The sequence below is a fragment of the Stigmatopora argus genome, chromosome 7, assembly GCF_051989625.1.
Source record: "Stigmatopora argus isolate UIUO_Sarg chromosome 7, RoL_Sarg_1.0, whole genome shotgun sequence".
Classification (NCBI taxonomy): Eukaryota; Metazoa; Chordata; class Actinopteri; order Syngnathiformes; family Syngnathidae; genus Stigmatopora; species Stigmatopora argus.
This window is the reverse complement of record NC_135393.1, coordinates 12,717,826-12,740,812: the sequence shown is the minus strand read 5'-3', so window position 1 is coordinate 12,740,812 and position 22,987 is coordinate 12,717,826. Positions and strand designations below refer to the sequence as shown.

At 39.5% G+C, this 22,987-nt stretch overlaps 1 protein-coding gene across 1 annotated transcript; it reads right to left on the bottom strand.

Moving 5' to 3' along the window:
- Positions 1-311: 311 nt before the first annotated feature.
- slit1b (slit homolog 1b (Drosophila)) lies at positions 312-22,242 on the bottom strand. Its single transcript, XM_077605024.1, has 37 exons — positions 21,207-22,242; positions 17,614-17,685; positions 17,264-17,335; positions 16,993-17,064; positions 15,718-15,789; positions 15,520-15,591; positions 15,360-15,431; positions 15,090-15,253; positions 14,037-14,184; positions 13,536-13,607; positions 13,065-13,136; positions 12,762-12,833; positions 12,458-12,601; positions 11,835-11,998; positions 11,552-11,575; positions 11,301-11,445; positions 10,537-10,611; positions 9,828-9,971; positions 9,364-9,507; positions 9,118-9,284; positions 8,823-8,961; positions 8,676-8,744; positions 7,971-8,042; positions 7,804-7,875; positions 7,580-7,651; positions 6,822-6,985; positions 6,511-6,641; positions 6,332-6,426; positions 5,459-5,598; positions 5,291-5,384; positions 4,641-4,778; positions 4,234-4,462; positions 3,840-3,970; positions 2,767-2,921; positions 2,414-2,628; positions 2,230-2,341; positions 312-1,831 (listed from the first exon to the last, which is right to left on the bottom strand). The coding sequence occupies exons 1-37, from the start codon at positions 21,692-21,694 to the stop codon at positions 1,572-1,574; spliced, it is 4,743 nt and encodes a 1,580-aa protein (XP_077461150.1). The 5' UTR covers positions 21,695-22,242; the 3' UTR covers positions 312-1,571.
- Positions 22,243-22,987: the final 745 nt, after the last annotated feature.

Sequence of the window (22,987 nt, the reverse complement as noted above, 5' to 3'; positions counted from 1 at the left end):
GGCTTTTTCTCTTAAAAAATGACATAGTATAGTAAGGCTTTTTTTTTCTTAAAAAACGACAATATAGTTAGGCTTTTTTCTTAAAAAACGACAGTATAGTAAGGCTTTCTTTTTCTTAAAAAACAACATAGTATAGTAAGGCTTTTTCTCTTAAAAAATGACAGTATAGTAAGGCATTTTTTCTTAAAAAAATAGATATACTAAGGCTTTTTTTTCTTTAAAAAACGACAGTATATTAAGGCTTTTTTCTTAAAAAAAAACGACATAGTATAGTAAGGCTTTTTTTCTTAAAAAACGACCATGTATAGTAAGGCTTTTTTTCTTAAAAAACGACCGTGTATAGTAAGGCTTTTTTTTCTTAAAAAACGACCATGTAAGGCTTTTTTTCTTAAAAAACGACATAGTATAGTAAGGCTTTTTTTCTTTAAAAAACGACATAGTATAGTAAGGCTTTTTTTCTTTAAAAAACGACATAGTATAGTAAGGCATTTTCTTTAAAAAAAACGTAGTATAGTAAGGCTTTTTTTTTCTAAAAAAACGACCATGTATATGGAGGATGTGGGGATCAATCCGACTACCTTTCGCGAGGTAAGCGGGCACTCTACCATTTGAGCTAACCCTAACCCGCTTTCATAATTAAACTGAAGTAACAGATTTTGGAACGTGGAGCTACGGCAGGTATGATCTTTTTAGTACGCATTGTCATAAAAATGCAAACATCATAAATTTAACATGATCATTGAACCTAACCTGTTTTATTAAAAGACAATTTTATTTTCCACAAACCCATTTAACGTTTTTCCATAAGCCTCGAAGAAAATTTAGATCCTTCTACAAACCTAGAAGTTTTTATTTTATTTTTTGTATTTTTACTTACCATCTGGTCTTCAAAGAACTTCATAACATACATTTTTTTAACATCAAAGACAAATGTCTTCTAAGTAGGTTATAAGGAGGAAAAATAATTTAGACTTCAGTTGGTGTGTTTTTGTGAACACTAGATAAAAAATTAATAGTTGGAAAATCCTAACATATTTAGCATCTTTAATTTATCCTTAATTAGCATGTAAGCGTATGCGTTTGGGCTAATGTCTAAGACACAGACGTCTTTGATGAATACGTGCATGTTTTAGTCTTCTTTAGAAAATGTTTACTCTAATCAATTTTTTTTTCAAGATTTAAGATTTTCATTAATAGCAGCCATTTAGTGTCTTTGATAATCCAGATGTATTTTTTTGTTATAATCTAAGACATTTTTGAGCCTAGAAATATTTTTTCTCCAAACCTTTGAAAATAATGCATTGTTTTCCTATAATATCAAGAACAATTTAGAGTCTTGAATAAAGCTATGTGTTTTTGTTATTGTTAAAAATAAATTTGTCACATCCATGTTTTCAAAAACACAACAACAAATACTTTTTGGTAAAGTCCAAGACAATATAGAGTTATTAAGTCTGCCAATTGCGCATGTTTTTATGTGTATTTGTGCTGAACTATTTGCACAACAACACAGATTTACTTGTTTTCAAGTAAAAAAATGTTCATAATAGTGTGTGCGTGTAAGTGGTGTTCTAAACACATATCTTGCACCCACATTCAATTGGCTTCTCTACATCCTGCGTCAAAGAGGTTCCATCGTCGCACAGGAAGTTGATTCGACGTCGGCGCAGCCTCAGAGGGGCGCAGCAGGAAGTTGTACCTGACGATGTCCCTTCCGGCTGGCAGCGTCCCCTACACTCCAGCCAGGAGAAGTTCTTGGGAGTCCGGCAAAGGACTGACCCCCGCTGCAGGCGGTGGTAATCGCGGATGGGAATTCCGGAACAGACTGTGCCTGGAGGAGGTTAGAAAACCATGTAAATAAAATTGTCCATCATCGTAACATTTAAGTTTTCCTAACAATCAAAGACAATTTTAATTGATAGGATATTGGTCCATTTTGGCTCATAAATACCTGAAAACAATTTAAGAGTACTTTAAGATAAAATCTGTTTTTTTAATACTATAAATCGAACCTGCCAAACAATGCAGAAAAAAGGTCACAGCACTATAAGTTGCATTTTTTGGGAAGGCAATTATTTAGTAACAATGATAGTTGATGACAGACTTAACTTAAAGGCTTCTGATACTTTTGTCATTAATTAACTTAATGTATGTGTTTTCATTTAAAAAAAAGACAATCCAGTCAAATCAAAAGCAAGCGTCAGAGACCAATTAGCATCTTCTACCAACCTAATGGTTCTGTGTCTACTGTACCGTTGACCACGCTACCGTGAAGCTCGTCTGTGATTGGCTGATCACAGTGTGGCCCCGACCAGCCTGATTGGCACAAACACTGCGCTCCCTGAGAAAGAGATTCAAATCAAAGAAGTGCTAATATCAAAGTGCGATTTGTTACCTGGAGGGTGTGTCTTACCTGAGTGTCCCCTGCAGGTTGGCAGAGGCCATGCACACACAAGAGCTTGCGGCAGGCGCCACATCCTGGCAGCACCCCCGCTTGCATGTGCCCGCGTGTGAAGTCCTGAAGCTCGTGGTTGATGTAAAGGTTCCGGATGCAGCCGTGGAAACCCGACGTGTTGACGGCATGGGAGGACAAAGACAGAGAGGCGGGAACAACCTCCTCAGGAAGACCTGGGGGAAAAAACATTCAACAATAAGACATTTTCCCTCATGATTTTTGTAAGCCTCTCTCAAGAGAGAAGCATCATTCACACTCCCTCAATAATAATTTTTAAAAAATGAACTATATTTCTTTGTGTTTTAATTGACCTCCAACATAGAGTGGCGAATCCATGCTAGCAATGTAGCTTCCTCCCCGCCCGTCCAGAGAAGTCGGTTGCCCTCCGTCCACTGACAAGTTGACGGTCCGATCAAAAGTCAGCAGCTCCACCGTATGGAACAAACCGTCATTCACTGTTTCCGAGCTGGACAAGAACATCAAAGACTCATGACAAATACAGTTTTCAAAAGGGGATAACGCATAACAAAAATGGAATAAATGTTTATAAAATGAAACATACTGGTTGAATATCAACAAAAGTAATTGTCTTAGTCACCAGTGAAAGAAACGCTGTACTGTGTCTTTGATATTTTTCACAAACACGATGAATCTGTCTTTGATTATATATTTAAAAAATCTATGAAATGGAAACCCTCGACTGTATGCCAGGAGAGGCGAGAATTTCAAAGGTGAAAAATAATTCAACCGAAGATTGATACACACACGCATTAGTGGACTGGGTGAGCGTGTGTGTGTGTGAACACCCCAAACTGGAACCACTTGACACAGGTTGGAGTGTTCTCTCAAACGGGAATATAACATTGGCCACTTAGTGAACATTAGCGAGCATTTTCTCCCGCCGCCGAGCGTTAAGAGGCTCTCAGGGGTCCAAGCGGTCACTCGGCCACCTGAACGCTCCAATGGCCCCAGGTCCAAGACTAGAACGTCAAGGACGCCATTGTCAAGTGCAATTTAACGATAAGCGGTTTTGTTCAACAGAAGGAAAAAAAAATCATTCCTTTCTTTATAATCTCTTTCGTAACATCTTGAAAACTAGACAAAAGAACCGAGGTTTTAACAAACATTTAAGACAGGTTCGTAAAATCGTTAAGATTCAGAGTCTTATAAAGGAAGTCTGGATTTTTTTTGTGTGAACGTCATTTGACAATGAGCACGCTTTAATATAGCATAAGAATACACAAAATAGTACTGGCAAACATTAAAGTATAATTTTCCATTGCAATTAAGAAACCCATTAAACTATGGACTTAATTAACGACTGATCGCAGGCATTAAATGTAGTGGAAGAAGCGGAGGGTGCTTGTTTTGGTTGTGTTTTCACCTGTATATGGCAGTGGCGGGCTCGTTCCCGGGGTCATAGGTTACCCTGACATGTCCTTGGTGAAGCTCCACAGCGATTGGCTCCTGATCTCCATTAAACAACAAAATGCCATTTTCTTCTCCTGTCGACACCTGAAACATTAGGACATATTTATCATATTAATATGGCAACTTTATTCACCTACTATTTATTACATTATGTACTCCCAGTAGCACTACTTTTAAAATATTTACATTTTACCCATTCTGAATAGTTTTATGATATTTCTCATGGGAATAATGAGACAATACCTATATGCTATTGTGAAATATGTTGCAATATTTTTTTTAAGTTTCACATATTTCCCTCTATCTACTAAAATTTTCCTAATGGAAAATATTTGCATAGGACTGGCCTGCATGGTGATGTTAGCTTGGGGAAGGTTCTTGACATCACGCAGTTGAACGTAAGCATCTCGGTTGACAAAGTTGACGCTGACTAACTTCTCACACGTGGGACCTTCAAAGCCCGCTGGACACTGGCACAGAGCCACAGCCCCCTTCTCCACGCACGGGGCACCATTTTGACAGCGTACCAGCAGGCACGGCGACTCAAGAGTCAGCGGCACTTCACAAAAATTGCCCCTAACGAGAGAGAAAAAAATATCAAAATTGACATTTGCTGATATTGCTGGAATGATGTACTCAAAGTTTAAGAAAATTGTCAAAAGACTAAATTCTTGTAGACTTAAATATTCATCTTTCAACAAAATAAACATATTTCTTAACATTTCATAAAACATGTATTAATTACTGAACATACGTATATCCCTGAGGGCACACGCAAGTGTATCCGTCCAGGTGGTCCACGCACTGTGCCGCATTCTGACAGCGGTGGTCCGCACACTCGTCGTAGTCTAGGCCGCAGTCCGGACCGACCCACCCAGGGATGCACACGCACCTCACAAATATTAAAGCAGAATTACTATTAATCTTCAGCCATCAATCACTCAGTCAATAATGCTGGGTAACAATTTGAAAGAGCTGAGTGGAGAAGTGGAGAACCCAAAAAACTGTTCTCAGTTCTTTATGATGTTTTTTTCTTCTCTCTGCTTTTTTGTTACAACTACTGTATTTTTTGGATCAAAAATTGCAGTTTTTCAGTTTGTTTGGGGTGCGACTTATTCTCTGGAGCAACTTCTGCATGAAAAATGTGTATTATTTGGCTAGTGCGATTTATACTCAAGTGTACTTTACAGTCCAAAAAATACAATATATCATTGTATCATGTTATTTTCTTTCACACTGTACCCCAACTCGATGCCTGTGTTGATAATTGACCAGTGCCTATTACTCCAGTGTGCCTTATATATGTGTCTTTTTCTTCTTAATTCTGATTTTCATGGCTGGTGCGATTTATAATCCGTAAAATACGGTAGCTACTTAGGTTATTTGCAGCTGTGTGTGAGTCACCTGTGTCCCGTTGATGTGCTGACACAAGTGGCCTGATTCTTGCAGGGGTTTCTTGCGGGGGAGCAGGCATCCTGCTCTTCTTGACAAAAGAGACCTGACAATCACAAGGCAAAATGCACACTTCACATAGCCTGATCTGCTGAGTAGCCACTTGTGCCGTCTCCGTACCATCCCTTCCGGGGGGGCACAGGCAGGTGTAGTTTCCCACGCCATCCACGCAGGTGGCACCGCTCTCGCATCCATGATCTCGGCAGTCATCGGCGTTGACCTCGCAGTAGACGCCGTGAAAGCCCAAGAAGCACGCACAACTACAGGTGCACAAAAGAAGAAAATGCTCATTTTACAATATGTCTGTGTAACAATACATTGAAGCATTTTTTTTTCCAAGAACAATTTTCTGAACTGCTTATTCTCAGAAGGGTTACAGGGAACACCCTGAATTGGTTGCCAGCCAATCGCAGGGCACAAGAAGATGGAAAACCATTCAGGCTCACACTCAACACTTTAGAACACGTAATCAAAGTGGTGGCCCGGGGGCCAAATCTGGCCCGCCGCATCATTTTGTGTGGCCCGGGAAAGTAAATCATGAGTGCCGATTTTCTGTTTTAGGATCAAATTAAAATGAAGAGTATAGATGTATATTAAATTTCCTGATTTTCCCCCTTTTAAATCAATAATTGTATTTTTTAATACCTTTTTTCTGTGTTTTTAGTTAAAAAATAATTTTGGAAAATCTAAAAATATAGGAAAAAAAGCTAAAATAAACATTGTTTTAGATCTATAAAAAACTTAATATTCAGGGCTTTTGATCCTGTTCTTTCAATCAATTTATTAAAAAAAATCTAAATATTGTATCTAAAATGGTCCGGCCCACATGAAATCAAGTTGACGTTAATGCAGCCCGCGAACCAACCCGAGTCTGACACCCTTGCTTTAGAATGTTCAACCAGCCTAATCAGTATGTTTTGGATGTGGGAGGAAATTGGAGTACCTGGAGAAAACCCACGCAGAACATGCAAACTTCACGCAGTGAGGACCAACCTGAAGCTGCTCGTCTGTTCGTCACTGAGACAGGTTCCTCCGTTGATGCACGGGTTACTGGCACATGCGTCCACCGGAGTCTCGCAGCGTCGTCCCTGGACGGACATAGACAAAAAAAACGTGTTCTTTAAATAAAAAGAAAAAAATGAAATAGGTCTACGTTGAACCCTAAAATATACCGTGAATCCATTCTTGCAAGTGCAGGTGTATGCCTGCGAGTGTGAGGGTAGGCCCTCGCAGACGCCTTGGTTTTGACAAGGCGAAGACGCACACGGGTTGCATTTAGCCACTATGCTAGCATCCACCGCACCTGTAAACATGCACAGATCAAATACAAGTATACTGTATGATTATAGAACAACTTGTCTCCATCTGGCGGTCCACTTTACTTATAAGAATTTGAGATTTTTAGTTCGCACAAAGAACATTTTCTCTGCTCACAATCTTCATTGTACATCTTGTGCTACAGGTAGCACCATACGTGACTTACCTTGACAGAGGAAGTGTTCAGGGGGTGTGGTGAGAAGGAGTTTCCCCTCCATCCCAGGTGGGCCGCTGCAGCGCGCAATGCCTGGCTCCTTGTAGCCACTTTTGAGCCACTCGGACAACCACAGCAAACGGCAGTCACAGTACAAAGGGTTGGAGCCGATAGCTCTGCGTGATGATATCACCGAAAAGAAATAAAAAAAACAATAACAGGACCTCATTCCAATTCTTTTCTTTGATTTTATCACAATTATTTCCTGACTGCCTGATTTCCTCCTTAGCTACTTCCTTTTCTTCCCTCCTCTAGGAGTTCCCCTTCTTTTTTTCCCCTCCACCCCTTACTCCTCCATTCCATCATATTCTCCTACTTCTCTCTCATCCCATTTCCTTTTATGTGTCCTTTCAGAGGTCACACAAAGGTCTCACATGGTTAAATCTGATATTGATCGCCATCATGGTCCAGGTTTGACTTAATGTGCAGGTGAGGGATCAATATCATCATCAATATGGAGCTCTTTGCTTCTGTGTATTACTTCATTTGGCTGGAATACACATCAGTCATAAAACATATGCAAGTGCATAGAATATTTTTTATATAAATGTACTTTTATGTCCTTTTGAGTATTTTTTCCCCCAAAGTAAGATACAAAAATCCCAATACCCATCTTAAAATTGAGTAACGGGATTAATTGGGATAATTAACCACGCTAAATGAATGGTAGCACACGTTGTACATATGGGAACACACTAGAGGCAACTTACAGGTGTGAGAGTGATGTGACATCGTTGAAGATTCCATGTTGCAGCTCCGAGATGTCGTTACCGTGCAGAGATCTGAAACACAAACAACCACTCACTGAGTATGTACGAATGTATGCAGGTACAAATATATACACTTCATTCCGTAGGTTTGTGTTGTGTGTGTATACAGTATGTGTAAATGTGTATCCATATACGGGGTGAGTTGTGTGAGTGTGTGAACTGACAGTAGCCTCAGGGATCGCAGGCCTCGCAGCGCCAGAGGAGGAATACAACGTAATGCATTGTAACTCAGGATCCTGCCCGCAACGTGAACAAATGATTGACTTGAATAATCGACAGGAAAATATCATATTTTTAAAAAAACATTTTGTTTGTATTTATGTGTACTCACAGTGTGGTGAGTTGGCTCATGTTACCAAAGGCGTCATCAGTCAAAGAGCTGATTTTGTTGTTGCTCAAATCACTGCACAGTCAAAACACACACCAACAAACAAACAATATTCTGTACATGAGTAGTACTGCAAAAAAGGGAAGTAACATTCACAGACTACAGCTCCCTCTGGCGGTCACATGAAGCTAACCTGAGGGGGTCTGATTTACAGGAAAAAAATAGAAGAAAAGTGCAGAGGAAAAAAACAACAAAACAAAAAAAAATGGGTAATAATGAAATAGAAGTGAAACAAGAGGTGGAAAAGAAGTAAAAACTAAAGAAAAGTGGGGAATGGAAGTAGAACAGGAAATAAAGAATGAAGTAAAAGAGAAGTTAAAAATAAAGTAGACAGAAAGTAAATAAAAAAAGTAGACGAAAAAATGTCAGAGTTGAATTGGGGGAAAAAAGGCGAAAGAAGAGGTTAAAGAGGTGAACCATGAAGAGGAAGTAGAACAAGTAGTATTGACTAAAAGGAACTAAAGGAGCTGAAGAAGAAGTAGAATGGAAAAAAATTGAAGGGGAAGTAAAGGAGTTAATATAGAAAGTAATGTATTGATAAAAGCAAGTTAAGTTGAGGTTGAGTTAAGTTCAACCAAAACCCCTCGAGCAGTAGAAAAGGGACTGGTGACTGATTGTAAACGGGAAATATAGAGACATGTCTCTCACATGAGCTGTAGATTCCGGAACTTGCTGAGCAGGTTGGGTACTCGTGTGAACTGGTTCCCATCCAGATATCTGCCAGGAAAATATGATGATCACGAATCCTTTTTTTCATTGATTATTGACAGGAAATGAGTGGAGTCATGTGCTCACAGTTCGGTAAGGTTTGAGGGAAGTCCTCTGGGTAAAGCCTGCAAATGCTTGTTGCTGCAGCGCACCACTGTGTCCACGCAAGTGCAACCACTGGGACACTGCGGGCCTAAAGAGCAGCTGGTGGACTCGTCTTGAGTACCTTAAAAACATACAATAATTCATCGCTTACGGCACAGCAACTGAAAATTTTACTGCAATAGGAGTGAATATTTTACGTTTTTATATTGGAAGTTTTTTTGTTTTTTTTACAAGATGTGAATTTGACTTTAGATCATGCAAGCACAAGATTTAGTACCATCCTCGCAGCGGAAGTCAGGCACAGCCACATCCTGCAGTGGGATCTCACGCAGGAAAGCGGGACTTTGGCAGCGGGGGTTTCCAGTCACAATGCGGCGGCTTCTCAGCCAGGAACCCAACCAGGACAGACGGCAGTCGCAATTGAACGGGTTGGCCAGCAGGTTCCTGGGACGAGAGAGAAACTCATTTTCCATGGATTCGGTCGGCTCAAGGCCAAAAAAAAAAGTACAGTTACGACACTAACAGTGTGGAGAGGTTGGGGAGAGGGTCAAAGGTTCCAGGAAGAATGACGCTCAGTTGGTTGTCGTAGAGTGACAGCAGACGTACGTTGTTCAGGCCTGTGAAGCTGCCATTGTGTAAGCAGCTGATCTTGTTGTTCCTCAACATCCTGTACACAAATGCACTTTGTTACTCCTATCTCCTACAGGAAAACATTGCAATAGAGCGTATCACTTCTATTAATGTTCCCTTAGTTATAGTTACATAACTGTCTTCTATAAAAAGAAAAGTTGAAAAATTAATTATTCATGGCCATATAACACTCAAATGTACTGCACGCAAACTATTTTAACAAATTCATAATTTCAAAACAATTAATAAATAAATGAAGTCTTTTTAGTTCCGTCTTTAGCTTGCTCTATTATTGTCTCCATTGGTTTATTCTTTTGGAGATAGCAGAAATATTGAAGTATTTTTTGTTTGTCTTACAGCATGCGGAGCATTTCCATTCCTCTGAACATGCTTCCCCGCACGGCATCCAGGTGGTTGGCGGTCAGGTGGAGTTCGACCACTGCTGAAGCACCCTCAAATGCACCATCCTCAATCTCCGAGATCTTGTTGTTGCTCAGGTTTCTATTCGGGAAGGAGGGGAAAAAAACCTTTTTTTATTATTCATTCATTATCTTATGAGTCATGTGGGTGCTGGATCCATAGTTTTATCCATTCATTCATTTTCTGTACTGCTTATCACGGGTTGCGTGGGGGGGTGCTGGAGCCTATCGCAGCCAACTACTGGCACCAGGCGTGGGACACCCTGGATTGGTACCAGGCCACCCAATCGCAAGGAGACAGACAACTATTTCTAGGGGCAATCTAGTGTCCAGTGTGGGAGGAAAGCGCGGCGCCCAGGGAAAACCCACGCAATCCCGAGGAGAACATGCAAACTCCACAAGGAAGGTCTGAACCTGGTATTGAATCCTCGATCTCAAAAACATGAGGCCGATGCGCTAACTGGTCCACCGGGCCGTTTAGTTTTATCCACTATTAATAATTTCCATTATTATTGGCCTGGTGCCCAAAAAAGGAATATATTTCCTATTTTTGTGGAAGGCAGTAGTTAGGTCACTTAAGTGTTGTGACAGTTTGTTTGTGAGTGTCTATCCGTGCGTGTGTTTGTGGTCACTGTGGCTTGACCTACATTTTTTTCAGCTGCGACAAGCCCTTGAAAGCGCCCGTGGCCTCCAGCAGGGAGAGGTCATTGTTGTTGAGGCGCCTGCCATGTACAGCATCACCACCACCATCATCATCATCATCACCAGAGGTGCCCCAAAAAACAAAAAGAGGAGGAAAACATCACGCTGGTTAGCAATGGAGGCAGCTGAAATGTCCAGCGGCTACGCATTCAAACAGCATGGATGCATGCACATGTCAACATGGATATGTGTTACATTTATGCGCGTGTGTGTGTCTTTAATAACAAACCAGCACACAAAGACCACCCTCGTTCGTGCCATATGTTGATTAAATTGCCAAGAGAGCGATTGTATACACATTCAGCACATATAGCCATATAAAGCTCAAGCTTTTTTTTTGTTAATGGACAATCAGCAGAAACAGTATTTTCCGTGTAACTTAATAGACGTGCTGTGCTTGTTGTTGAGCTTGAGTTATGTTATGTCTCAATTATTTTCTTACAACATCCCTTTAGGACAAGAAAATAATTTGCTCCCCCCCATCTCTATTCTTTGGAGCAAATATAAATGCATTCATCTCAAATTAGCATAAGAACAAACATATTGGTAGCAGTATTGGCAAAATTCTTGCAGGAAAAAAAGAATGGATTATGTGCAATTTGCATACTGAAATTATTTTAGCAAGTGTTTTTTTAGGAATGTCATTCCTAACTAAAGCTTCTCTGTCACTTTAAGTGGCCGTGTGTGTATGTGAGTGTGTGTCCCATACAGTTCTTCAGTTGTGGGCGGTAGGTGGAGGGGAAACTTGGTTAGTCTAAGGTTGGAGCAGTCCACCACGTTGGCCTCACAGCGACACTTGCTAGGGCAAGCTGGCTTGCTGTTGCAACCGGAGCTCAGGCGCCGATCATCGGCTCCTGTCCACACAATCATATATGCATATATGTATGTAGATATGCAAGTCCATACCTGTATATATGCATTTTTATTGACCGCTACCAAGGGCGATGTCATGCGACTCACCTGGGATGTGATACTGCTCCTTGGCTAAAACATAAACAAAAAGAAAGAGTCATTATACGAACATCGTGGGTGTAAGCTATTAATAATAACAACTGAAAATCTGCTAATAATAAAAAAATATGAAAAATAATATACAGTGCATTAATTAATATGAAAAAAAATAAAATGGTGTCATACATTTTTGCAAATCTTCAAAATAGAAGTTTCATTAGACAAACTCTGTGCATCAACCATTGATTAAAAATACATGGAGTGGCCATTAATTTTTTCTTGGAAGACTGACCAGAGCATCGAAACTTGTTGCTTTTAATCTGACCGATGCGTTTGTTGGCAAGGCGTCGTGGGCTGGCGCAGCGAGCCCCGCTGGTCTCGATGGGGTTTGCGCGAAGGAAGTCAGCCAGCCACTTGACATTGCAATCACAGACGAAGGGGTTTTGGGCCAAGTGGCTAGTGGGAAACCACAGAGTGGGATATATCAAATGTAAAAAAAAAATCAGAATACAATGGTACCTCTACTTACAAATGCTTACTATCTACCAAAAAAATCCAATTTACAAAATGTCAAATGAATTAACCATCCCTCTACTTCCCAAACATCCCCAAAAACTAACAACCGCATGCTGCCCGTGGTGGGTTGGGATAGACTCCAGCACCCCATGCAACCCTTGTGAGGAACCACTGTACTGTTGTGCCTTGGCGTATGAGGTCATTTCATTCTCTGACTATGCTTTATATTGTTAATAACTAAAAGGTTTGTGTACCATGAATTCATGTTTAACGTTCGTTGACATATCTGGGAAAACTCATAAGTCAAAAATCACTGTACCTCCTTGGTCGAAAGTTTTGAGACTCTTTCTTATTCAACTGAAAAGTGAAAATTAATGCAGTATATGAGCATGGACTCACAGTGTCTGGATGCCATGCAATGAACTGAAGGTGCCTTTTGCCAAACTTTGGATCTTGTTGTCATACAGTGAGAGCAGAGCCAAGTTCTCCAGATCTTTGAAGGCCGATGCGCGCACACAGTGGATCTTATTGGCGTTCAACAACCTGTAAGAGGGCGGCACATGTCACAGCAAAAACTTAATCTAAATGATCTATATATATATACAATCCAATCGATGTGTCGTTATACCCCTAATATCTTGCCGGCAAAATCCCCCACAATGAGTGTTACACAGTGTAAATGCAAAAAAAAATATTCACTTACAACAGCTCCAGTGAGACTAGCCCACCGAACACACCAGTAGGAAGCTCCGTTATCTTGTTGCCGTACAAAACCCTGAACACAAGTGCACAAACTGCATATAAAAATATGTCACAAAAAGAAATTTGACAGCTATACAACTGGACAAGACCACACGTTAAAATATGACCACAAGGGCTACACGTGACAATTATGACAAAAACATATAACAACAATGCCACACATGACAATGAGAGGTGAAGAAATGCAACACAGCCACAAAATGACAACATGACCACACCAAAAGACACAATCAAAATTACTAACAATGAGTTGAGGGCTTTGAGGCCATGAAAAGCGTCGGGAGCAATTTCCGATATTTGGTTGTTACTCAGGTCACTGCAAAACAAAAAAAGAATGCAGAGGGAAAAAATCATGAGTAAAATATACAGAAAACACTCACAGTGCTAAATCAATAGTAACAATTTAAACATGTTAACAAACACATACACAGATTAACCCTCAAGAGTGATCATTAGGTTAACCGATTCATGTGCTGTTGTTAAAAAAACTGCAATATGGATACTGAAAACACCAATGGATGATGGACGTCCAATCGATTTCAACTCAAGGGTCAAATTTAACATAAGAATTTTATGATCATGTTGTATATGTATTGAAAGTGGCTTTAATAAAAGATTTGACTTCATGTACAAAAAAGCAACATTTTGGTTTCTAGTATTTTCATGCTTTAACTTTTAATACAAGTTGTTTCTACCTGATGACGCAAAAACTCACATTCGCCGAAGCTTCTTGTAGGAGGTGAAGGCACCTGGAGGAACAGATTTGATGCCATTCTGCTCCAGACGACTAAAGGGAAAAAAAATATACTATATTTTTTTTACATTCCAACCCTAGAAATTAGCACTCTTAGCAACTTGACATTTTGTAGGACAGACTCACAAAAAATGACTCAAAGAGTTACCCCTAAAAAGACACATTCACTCATTCCTCTGGCTGGCTTGGGACAAAAGGCAGACTACATCCTAGATTGGTCGCCAGTCATCCTAGATTGGTCGCCAGTCATCCTTAGGGCATGCATAGAGACAGACTACCATTTGCACTCACAATCATACCGCCACCGAGCGGGAATCGACCACTACACCATCAGGTGGCTCACTTAAAAATACACGGAGTCTTTTTTTTTTTTAAAAGAGCTTCTTCAATTATGAACTTCTAGATAATTTTGTCCCTTTGTTACGTTGACAAACACTGGATGGAGGGAAGTTTGTTACTCACATCTCTGTCATGGCCTCAGGAAGGTGTGCTGGTATAGCAGTTAGGCCCCGCCCCCGGCAGTCCACAATGTTGTTGCTGCACGAGCACATGGGTGGACAGGATCCCGAGGCCAGGCTGCACGGCTGCACAAAGGCACTGCTGCTGTGGCCTGGGAACACACACACAAGCCCAGAAGACAAAAATGTCATGGACTTAAGGGTCGCTCAGGACAGTGTTAGATTGCAAATACACTTCAATGCTCTCTTGCAAGGGAATGAAACTACAGTATTGAGTTTGTAGTAGTTTTGCATGTTGTTTTATTACATTATGATGGATTGTCCAGTTGAGTTTAATTTCTGTGACAATTGCAGTTAAAAATAATCTAGGAAACTAGCACCAAATAGCAATTTGACATTTGGTACCTACAGTACGTGTACCAGAGGTGGGATTAAGTCATTGTTATGTAAATGTCAAGGTTGGGTGAAAGATTATATATTGTATTAATCCTACATGGTCAAAGTATCATATTTCATCCATGTATTTTGAGCAATGTGACATTTCTTTCACTGATAAAGCTGATGTATCATATAAGTATGATTGAAATTCATGACAAATCATCTTTTTTTGGGAGGTGGCAATAAAGGCTCAGAATTTCAAGAGTTTTAATTTCCTGTCAACTATTTAGTAGTTTGAGCTGTGTTATTTAAGTTTAGATTAATCTAGTTGTTATCTTAATTTACATTAACCGTACAATTCTCTGTTTGAATGAAATGATATATTTTGCGCCAATTTAAAATATTTATTTTCCTTTGGTTTGATGTAACAGCTTAATAGACCCTGGGAATAAAAACATGCTCTGCCTTTTATTTGGAGAGCACTGCAAATGAAAGCATCTTTTTTTCCCCATTTCCTCAAAGTGTTGCTTTTCAAAAGTCTCCTGTTTGTTGATAGTGGGGGATGAGAAAAAACATTAAAAAAAAAAAAAATGGAATTGTGTTTTTCTAAAGTCTAAAAGGTGTTTCAAAGAATGTTTGACCTCTCTGGTCAGATGCGACGGGGTTAGAGTTGAAGTACCTGAGCAGGCCAGTTCACTTTTGCGGAGCTCAGCTAAATTGAGCCCCCTGAGGGCAGGCGGGGCGCTGCACTGGGCGTAAAGGCCCAAAGCGGGGCGCTGGCGCAGCCACGGTGATAACCAGGCCAGGTGACAGTCACAGCGCAGCATGTTGGAGTGAAGGCGACTGTGGAAAAATATGTAAATGCTCGGAAGGAAAACTCCACCAAGTTTGCTTTGGGTCATAGACAAGGACTCCTCTAATGTTTGTCGGATTTAAACTAAGAACTCACAATGTCCGAAGTTTGGGCATGTGGTTGAAACTGGAGACGGGAATGCTGCTGATGTTGTTGTTGTTCAGCGTCCTGTGGAACACGAAAACAAGAAAATAACAGCCCCACCTGAACACATCACCGAGGAGCAAGAATTCAGGACACAGCAGAACCGACTCACAGAACTTCCAAAGATCGCAGTGCCCTAAATGCTCCCTCTTCAATGCAGCTGATGTGATTCTTATCCAGCTGGCTGTCAATCAACACAACATGCACTCAATCAGCTTCCTAAAATAATATTTCATTTGTTTTCCAAAATGTTTGAGCAAAGCATGCAATATTGGGTTATTTTCTTAGCTTTGTTCTTTTATCGGCTTACAGATTTTTGAGGTCTGCGGCTCCTCTGAAGGCTCTCCTGGGAATGGCTTGGATGGCGTTTTCACTCAAGTCTCTGAAAACACAAGACAAAGACCAGAAAAATGATCAATTCAATAGTTAAATAATTCAACAGAAGTAAAGCAAGAATATTTAATTGTCATCAGTCATTTAGACACACACACATACGCACGCACGCACACACGTACACACGTACACACGTACACACGTACACACGTACACACGTACACACGTACACACGTACACACGTACACACGTATCTACGTATGTGTATATATATATATATATATATATATATATATATATATATATATATATATATATATATATATATATATATATATATATATATATAGTGTCTAAATGATTGATGACAACTAAATATTCTTCATAGGCCTACAAAATAAAAACAAACAATCAAACAATAAGCCATAAAGCTAACTCAAGCATTGAGGTTTTTTTTATAGCACGGGTAGCAAAGTATCGCCTACCTTTACAACTTTGTTGCTTATTAATTAACCACTAGACATCGAAAAAATGTGACTACAACAATTGAACAAATAGCACATACACACTCACACAGCCCGCAGATATTAAAGATGCTTTCCCAGCAAGTCGTCAAGATTTCTGTTGCCAGGATTCAAAAAGGTCAGAAGATGATGTTGACCGGAGCTGGCCACAGCTGGACAAGTGTGCGTGTGCTAATATTTGCTCTAGGGACATGGTTCATGGGTCTGTCTCCTCACTATCGTTGTTCTCCAGCATGCCTTTTGTTTCCATGTCAGCGGGTGAGAAAGGTAAACTTTCCCACTGACTTCTTGCTCTTTCAGAAGCTCAGTTCTTGACTATTAACACGCATGCACGTGTAAAAATACACCAATGTATATAAGAAATACTCCTCACACAGTTGGAAATACATTTGAGGTGACATTTGAGTGGGGAAATAAATTATTTTTTGAGAAGATGTCTGAAAACCTGTGCACGCTGCACGTGGGCAATATCACACATTTCTGGGAAAAGTGAAAATGACTTTGCATGTTCCATCAATCTATCCCGACACCAGCATCATGCAAGTGCACGAAAGTGGCATTTGGTGGGTTCGTTTTTTTAGGAATATATTCTGAGTTTCTTGTCAGATTTCACATGTTTACAATGTGTCCATAGAAAACTTCTATTATTTTGCAGGCCATGTTGAGAAATTCCAATCCAGAGAGAGCAATATTGAAAATGTGAGGAAGAACACAAATTGAGTACTTACAGCCGTGAAAGAGCTTCATTCTTCTGGAAGAGAAGTTCTGGAATCTGCGTTAGATGGTTCTTGTTGAGGCGACTAAACACACACAGACAAGGGAACAAATCGGGTCAGGTAATGCACCTTAGTGTGGAAACAGCTCCATGATTTTTTTCTGATATGCAATATCAAATGAAAACTAAAAATGGCCCATATTGCTTTAAAGAATTATTTTTTCACTTTACCCAAAACAGTTCATTTAAACTCAACATTTACATAAACTTTACATTACACTTACAGACGCTCGAGATTATTCAATTCATCCAAAGCACCTCTCTCCACCTCTCGGATTTGGTTCTCCATCAGGTGACTGCAGTTTGCACAAACGCAAAATTAGAAAAGTATTTTTTTTAAACTGCCAAATATTAAACTGAAAATGCAGATTGTAAAAGTTGCCAGTATGTAAAAAATAAGATATGAAAAACATACACACAAAAACAAAAATGTATGAAAAAGGAATAATAAAGTATGACAATCCACCTCCCGGAAGGGTTCCCAGGCCCCATTCCAACATTCCTGTGGTAGGGTAGTTTGGGAGACTGGGAAAGGAGACAGAATTCCACAAAAAAGTCAAAGGAGAATACTCACAGTACTCGCAGATGCTTAAGACCCAAAAAGTCCAATTTAGTGATGATAGTGAGGTTGTTCCCATTCAGATCTCTGCAAAACAAACACAAAATAATTTTAAAAAAGCACAAACACTCCCAAAAATATAAACTATTAAATACAAATGAAAAAAAAAACAATAATGTCCATCCACCTAACCCAAGAATTGTAATACGTAGAATTGGGAATTGTATATAATGTAATGAAAATAGTTAAACAAATTCTATACAAAATACAATAGCATTTTGCTAAATATACCAATAGTTTTTACAAGAAATAAAATATGACCACTTAACAGGCAAACACGGATACATGTATGCCTTAATTAGATAGTTGATTCAATTTATGACATCCAATAGCAAAAGCATAATGTATGAAACATTCTTCCTCTACAAAGAGAATAGTACTCAGCTAGTGTGTCATGTGATAGGCAACAAATGATGTCATTCTTCCCACAATACCACAGGTAAGCTGAGCCTATTGAGTGTTTTCCTGTGTGTTTGCGATATCATGTGCCATGAGGGGGTAACTTTGTCGTGTACTGATGATGATGACAATGAAGGCCCACTCTGTGCATCTGCTATGTGCCTAAATATGAAATTATTATAAGAGCATACCCAAAAAAAAGACGTTGCGCCCAAAAAAATAACTTTAGTTTACAGTCTTGGTCGATAGCATGCACCATTAACCTATTTGTGCCTAAATGTCTTTCAGAGTTGTATGGCATAACATTTTATCAGTTGACTGGAAGCACTTGCAAATGATTTTAAAAAAAAAAATCAAAACCTAAGTTGTCTACTAGCATCTGAAAAAATGCATGAGTGCATTTCAGATTTTTTTTTGTGAGTCAGACAAATTTAGTTAAACGTAAGACACAAATTTGGATAGTAAACTGACGTCCCAAAAATATGTTGGGGTGACAGTACTATATTATGGGGGAGATGGCAGGGGTGAGTCAATCTAGGCATGACAGGGTCAAAGGTAAAAGCTGGTAAACAGGCATTTTAAATCACATTATATTTTCAAAAATTAAGAGGGTTTTTTTTGTACTAAGTGTCATTGCTTTGAATCAAATTTTTCCTTAAACAAAAAAAAGCAACAACAAAAAACGGACTAAGACACCATTCGTAACAAGAGTCCAAATACCACAGCGCTACAATATGACAGTATTACAGTTATAGCCGTATCACAGACTAAAGAGTGTTGCTATGACGATAATGATTTCGAGTGCATACACTGTCTCACTCGCCAAGGATGAATGAAACCCCTCGTTGCTTGCTGTCACCACGGGATTGCTACACACACATGGAAAGATCACTTTGCATTCTAATTGGGCTTCCTCAAATATGTGTTTAAGGAAAGTAAGAAAAGTAGTGTCTATGTGTGCATACGTGCTTGCGCAGGCCCTGCGCAGACATAAAACAGCCACTATCTATCCTAATCTCCATCAACACTGACTGATTCAAAATCTCCGCTTCACTTAAGGGATGATGAAATGATCTCATTGCAATTTTCAACTCAATAAGAAAAAGTCTATTTTTGGGACTTTACATCAAATTCCGGGCTGGGAAAAAAAATGCCATTAACGTTATTCCTACTGCTCTCACATGTCAAAATGGGTCAATATTCTATACTATACTCAAAGTCAATGTGTAAATGACAACCCCCCCTTCCCCACACACACACTTTAGGACCACCCTTTCCTCCACTCTGCCCGGTTCCACCTCTCTAACGGGCCAAGTGTGTCTGCACCCTCGCGGCACTTTATTCTCACACCATCAAATGATGACAACATCCTTCTGCAGTGACCCGCGAAGGAGAAAATGGAGTAGGGATGGAATGATGTGTGTGCTAGAATCAATTATTAACACACAGACATCCACCCACTTGGAGTGTTTCCTTATTTATACACCCTGATGTCATCATTCCTGCTGTGAATAGCTAATGTGGGAGTTGGGAATCTTCTACCTAATCACTACATGGGGATTTTTATATAGTGGACTAAACAGTGTAATACAATATGTAAAATGCATGTATTGAAGTAATTATTAATTTTGAGATAGTGGACTGCAATGTTCCCTCTAAGCTGCGCGCATGCGCAATTGCGCACTACTCTCGTCTTCTCTGCGCACAGCAAATCATATGGAGCGCACAAAATGAAATCCCTATTTTTTTTTTTTTTTAGATGTGAGGCCGACGCGCGAACCACTCATCCGCCGGGCCGCCCATTCATAGATATTAATCATTACATTTTATTATTACTAAATCATTTATGTGTGGTAGACATACACCTGCTTATGGCAGGTGTGATACTGGTGTGTGCCCATAGCGAGCAATGATGATGTTGCTCACACCGGTACTCAGTGTGCTCAGGGAGGTCTTTCTGCCCAGACAAACAAAAAATTAGAGGGAACATTGGTGGACTCCATAATTCACATCACACCAAAAGCTGTATAGCAGGGGTCAGGAACCTTTTTGAGAGAGAGCCTTAAACAATTGATATTTTCAAATGTTATTCATACTCAGAATTTAAAAGAAAACATACATGAAAATGTGTAGATTTTTTTTTTGTAATTTCACCGCTTTTAAAGTACAAAAAGTACAAATTCTTTTGACAACATTGCTATGCTGTTGCTAATCAATGAGGATCAATGTATGCATGGAGAAGAGGGTAAGGAAAGGAAAACAAAAATGATTAAAGTGGTGCTTGAGGTAGTGTCACGCTACAGTGGCAACATGATGCTTCCTATTGGTACTTTCGGGACTCAGCTCTCTCACCAGCGATTTCCATATTTTACATCACAGGTTGGCGGAGAGCCATATGCATCCATCAAAAGAGCCACATGTGGCTCCCAAGCCATAGGTTCCCTACCCCTGCTGTATGATGGTGAAATATTTTGATTTTGCTTTAATTTGGTGGTACTCGCACCTCTAGGGAGAGTTGAAAAAGAGTTGAATTAATTAGTTAACAATACCTATCAATAAAATACATCAAAAGAATAATGTGCTTGCTAAAATTGTGATATTATATATATATATATATATATATATATATATATATATATATATATATATATATATATATATATATATATATATATATATATATATATATATATATATATATATATGTATATATATATTCCTTTTTTCCTCTTCTATTGGATTTTCACTGTATTGGAGAACGTAAAGCAATGCCAGAAAACAATGTCATATTTCAGTTTACCACAATATATGCAACAAATCATTCATCTTGCCTATGACTTTTAATCATAAACAATTTCAAAATTGCCCATGGTGGGAAGTAGTTTTGCCCTCAAGTGCAGTTATAACATCTCTATGCAAGTATAGTATATTTTACACTACTTAAAGTTTCGCTAAATAATATCAGTTTTTGTTTTTCCAAATTAGCGCGAGCATTTAAAATGACTCAATACCAAACTCATGGAGCAGGCTTTGGTGCAAAGTCAGAGAAAGTATTTCCAGTGAATTGGAATTAGAACTGGATTCCCCACAAAAGCTCAGTTCAGCGTATATTTCCGAGAGTGATCAAGCGCACAGTGCATTTTACTTACAGTCGTTCAGCTCCTTTGGGTATGTTTCTGGGCACGGCGTGGATCCCGAGTCCATGGCAGTCCACTGTGTTCCCTAGGCAGCTGCAAGGAGCCGGGCATGACTGTACGCCACCTTGGCCCCCCAACGCCACCGCTATCAACAGCACCAGCAAGAGGGATGCCCGCCCGCATCTTCTTGACCTCTCTGCATTCCTGCTTGTCCCAGCAAGCATCCTGCTCAGAGGTGCAGGAGCGCTGCCTCCTCTAGGAAGTAGAACCACAAAGAAGGAGTTGAGCTCGGACCGAAAAGCTAAGGCGGTGGGACGACCAGCACCGAGGATAGAGGACGTGGGACGCTTGGGTTTGAGTGCACCGTGCCGTGTTTTTTTCCCCTTCTCCTTACTCGCCTTCCTCTCATTTGAGTCATTGTGCACACAGACACCAGCCACTAGGTGGGAGCGACAAGGAGGAGGGAGGGTGAGGGACTCCCTCTCTCCCTTAACACACATACACACACAACCTCACAGAGCAATCATCCATCAAAAGCTTTTACAAATAACAGCAATAAGACTCCTCCCTAGCAGCTCCCCAAAGCACCCGGGGTGAACTCCCTCTATTGAGTCTTTCTCTCTCTCTTCCTGCTTTACAGTATGTCTCTCGCCCCCGAGGCGTGGGGGAATAAGGGGGCGAGTTAGCGTGAAGATGATGGGGATGGAGGGGGGAGGAAATTGTAATTACGCCAAAGCATCCGAGTCAGCAGCTCAGGGGAGAACAAGAACAGTTTGGCTTAATTGTTGGAACAATACTTTTCAATTTTGAAGCCATTGTTTCAGGGCGACTTGTCAAAAATAATTGTCACAATTTAATGGCATCACTGCCAAATGAAGAAAAAAAATACAGCTACACTGAGTCCCCATTTTTTTAGTACACAGTGACTGCTTCCAACTGGCACTTATTTGGAAAAGTTATCGAATTGGAGTTTGTCAAACCAAAATGGTAATTTTTTAAGGCATTTTTGCATATCCTATTATCAAGTATGTCAATGAAATTGTTCATTTGTGGAAGTAATTTTCTTTTCAAACTTTCCAAATTCGTGCAATCTATTTTAAGCGGGAATTGTGTTTATCGTAGAGAATAGGATGCACCACTTTTATTGTGAATGGAAGGCCTATAATGAAGCATTTTTCCGTTTGTCGGAAAAAACGTCTTTCATCCGTCCACGGAATGAACAAATTCTTATCTAAAACGACTCTTTGCACTCTCAAGATTTAGATGACATAGTTCCCTTCAAGTTAATATAACAAAGTAAAAACATTCAAGCAGAGGGAAAGTGCCGTTTTGTAAAGGAAATATTATTAAATATAACATTCCACACTTGAAAAAATAAGTACCTCGCCCTGAAAGGAGGCCACCTTTTCTTTCACTTACAATATTAAATGTGTTACACTAAATGTTGCTATTCTATGGCATTAATTTATTGTGCAATGAAATTCAATATTACACAAACAAAAGTTTGCGATGTATTCTTTTAGGTTATAGTGCAAATACAATATATATTGCTATATAAGTTAAAGTTAAATAATTTTTATGGCTGACTGCTAACCTACGAGCAACGCCGATTCCGTAATTAATTTATTGGCTCTGATAGGAGAAAAAAAAATTGGGCTTATAAACACACTTGCAATATACCTATAATGAATATAAATTCGCCTAGAAATAATCAGTCCTGATACAAAAAAATAAAAGCAACCAAAAACCCCCAACAAGTATTTCCAATGTGGTACTCATCATCATTATGTAAA

Excerpts from the sequence above, each read along its gene's own strand:
- slit1b (XM_077605024.1), bottom strand. The coding sequence starts at position 21,694 with ATGTGTGTTAAGGGAGAGAGGGAGTCCCTCACCCTCCCTCCTCCTTGT. Across the intron at positions 8,043-8,675 it reads TTCCGGAATCTACAGCTCAT|TGATTTGAGCAACAACAAAA; the intron begins GTGAGAGACATG and ends TTGACTGTGCAG. Across the intron at positions 1,832-2,229 it reads AGTAGACACAGAACCATTAG|GCACAGTCTGTTCCGGAATT; the intron begins GTTGGTAGAAGA and ends AACCTCCTCCAG.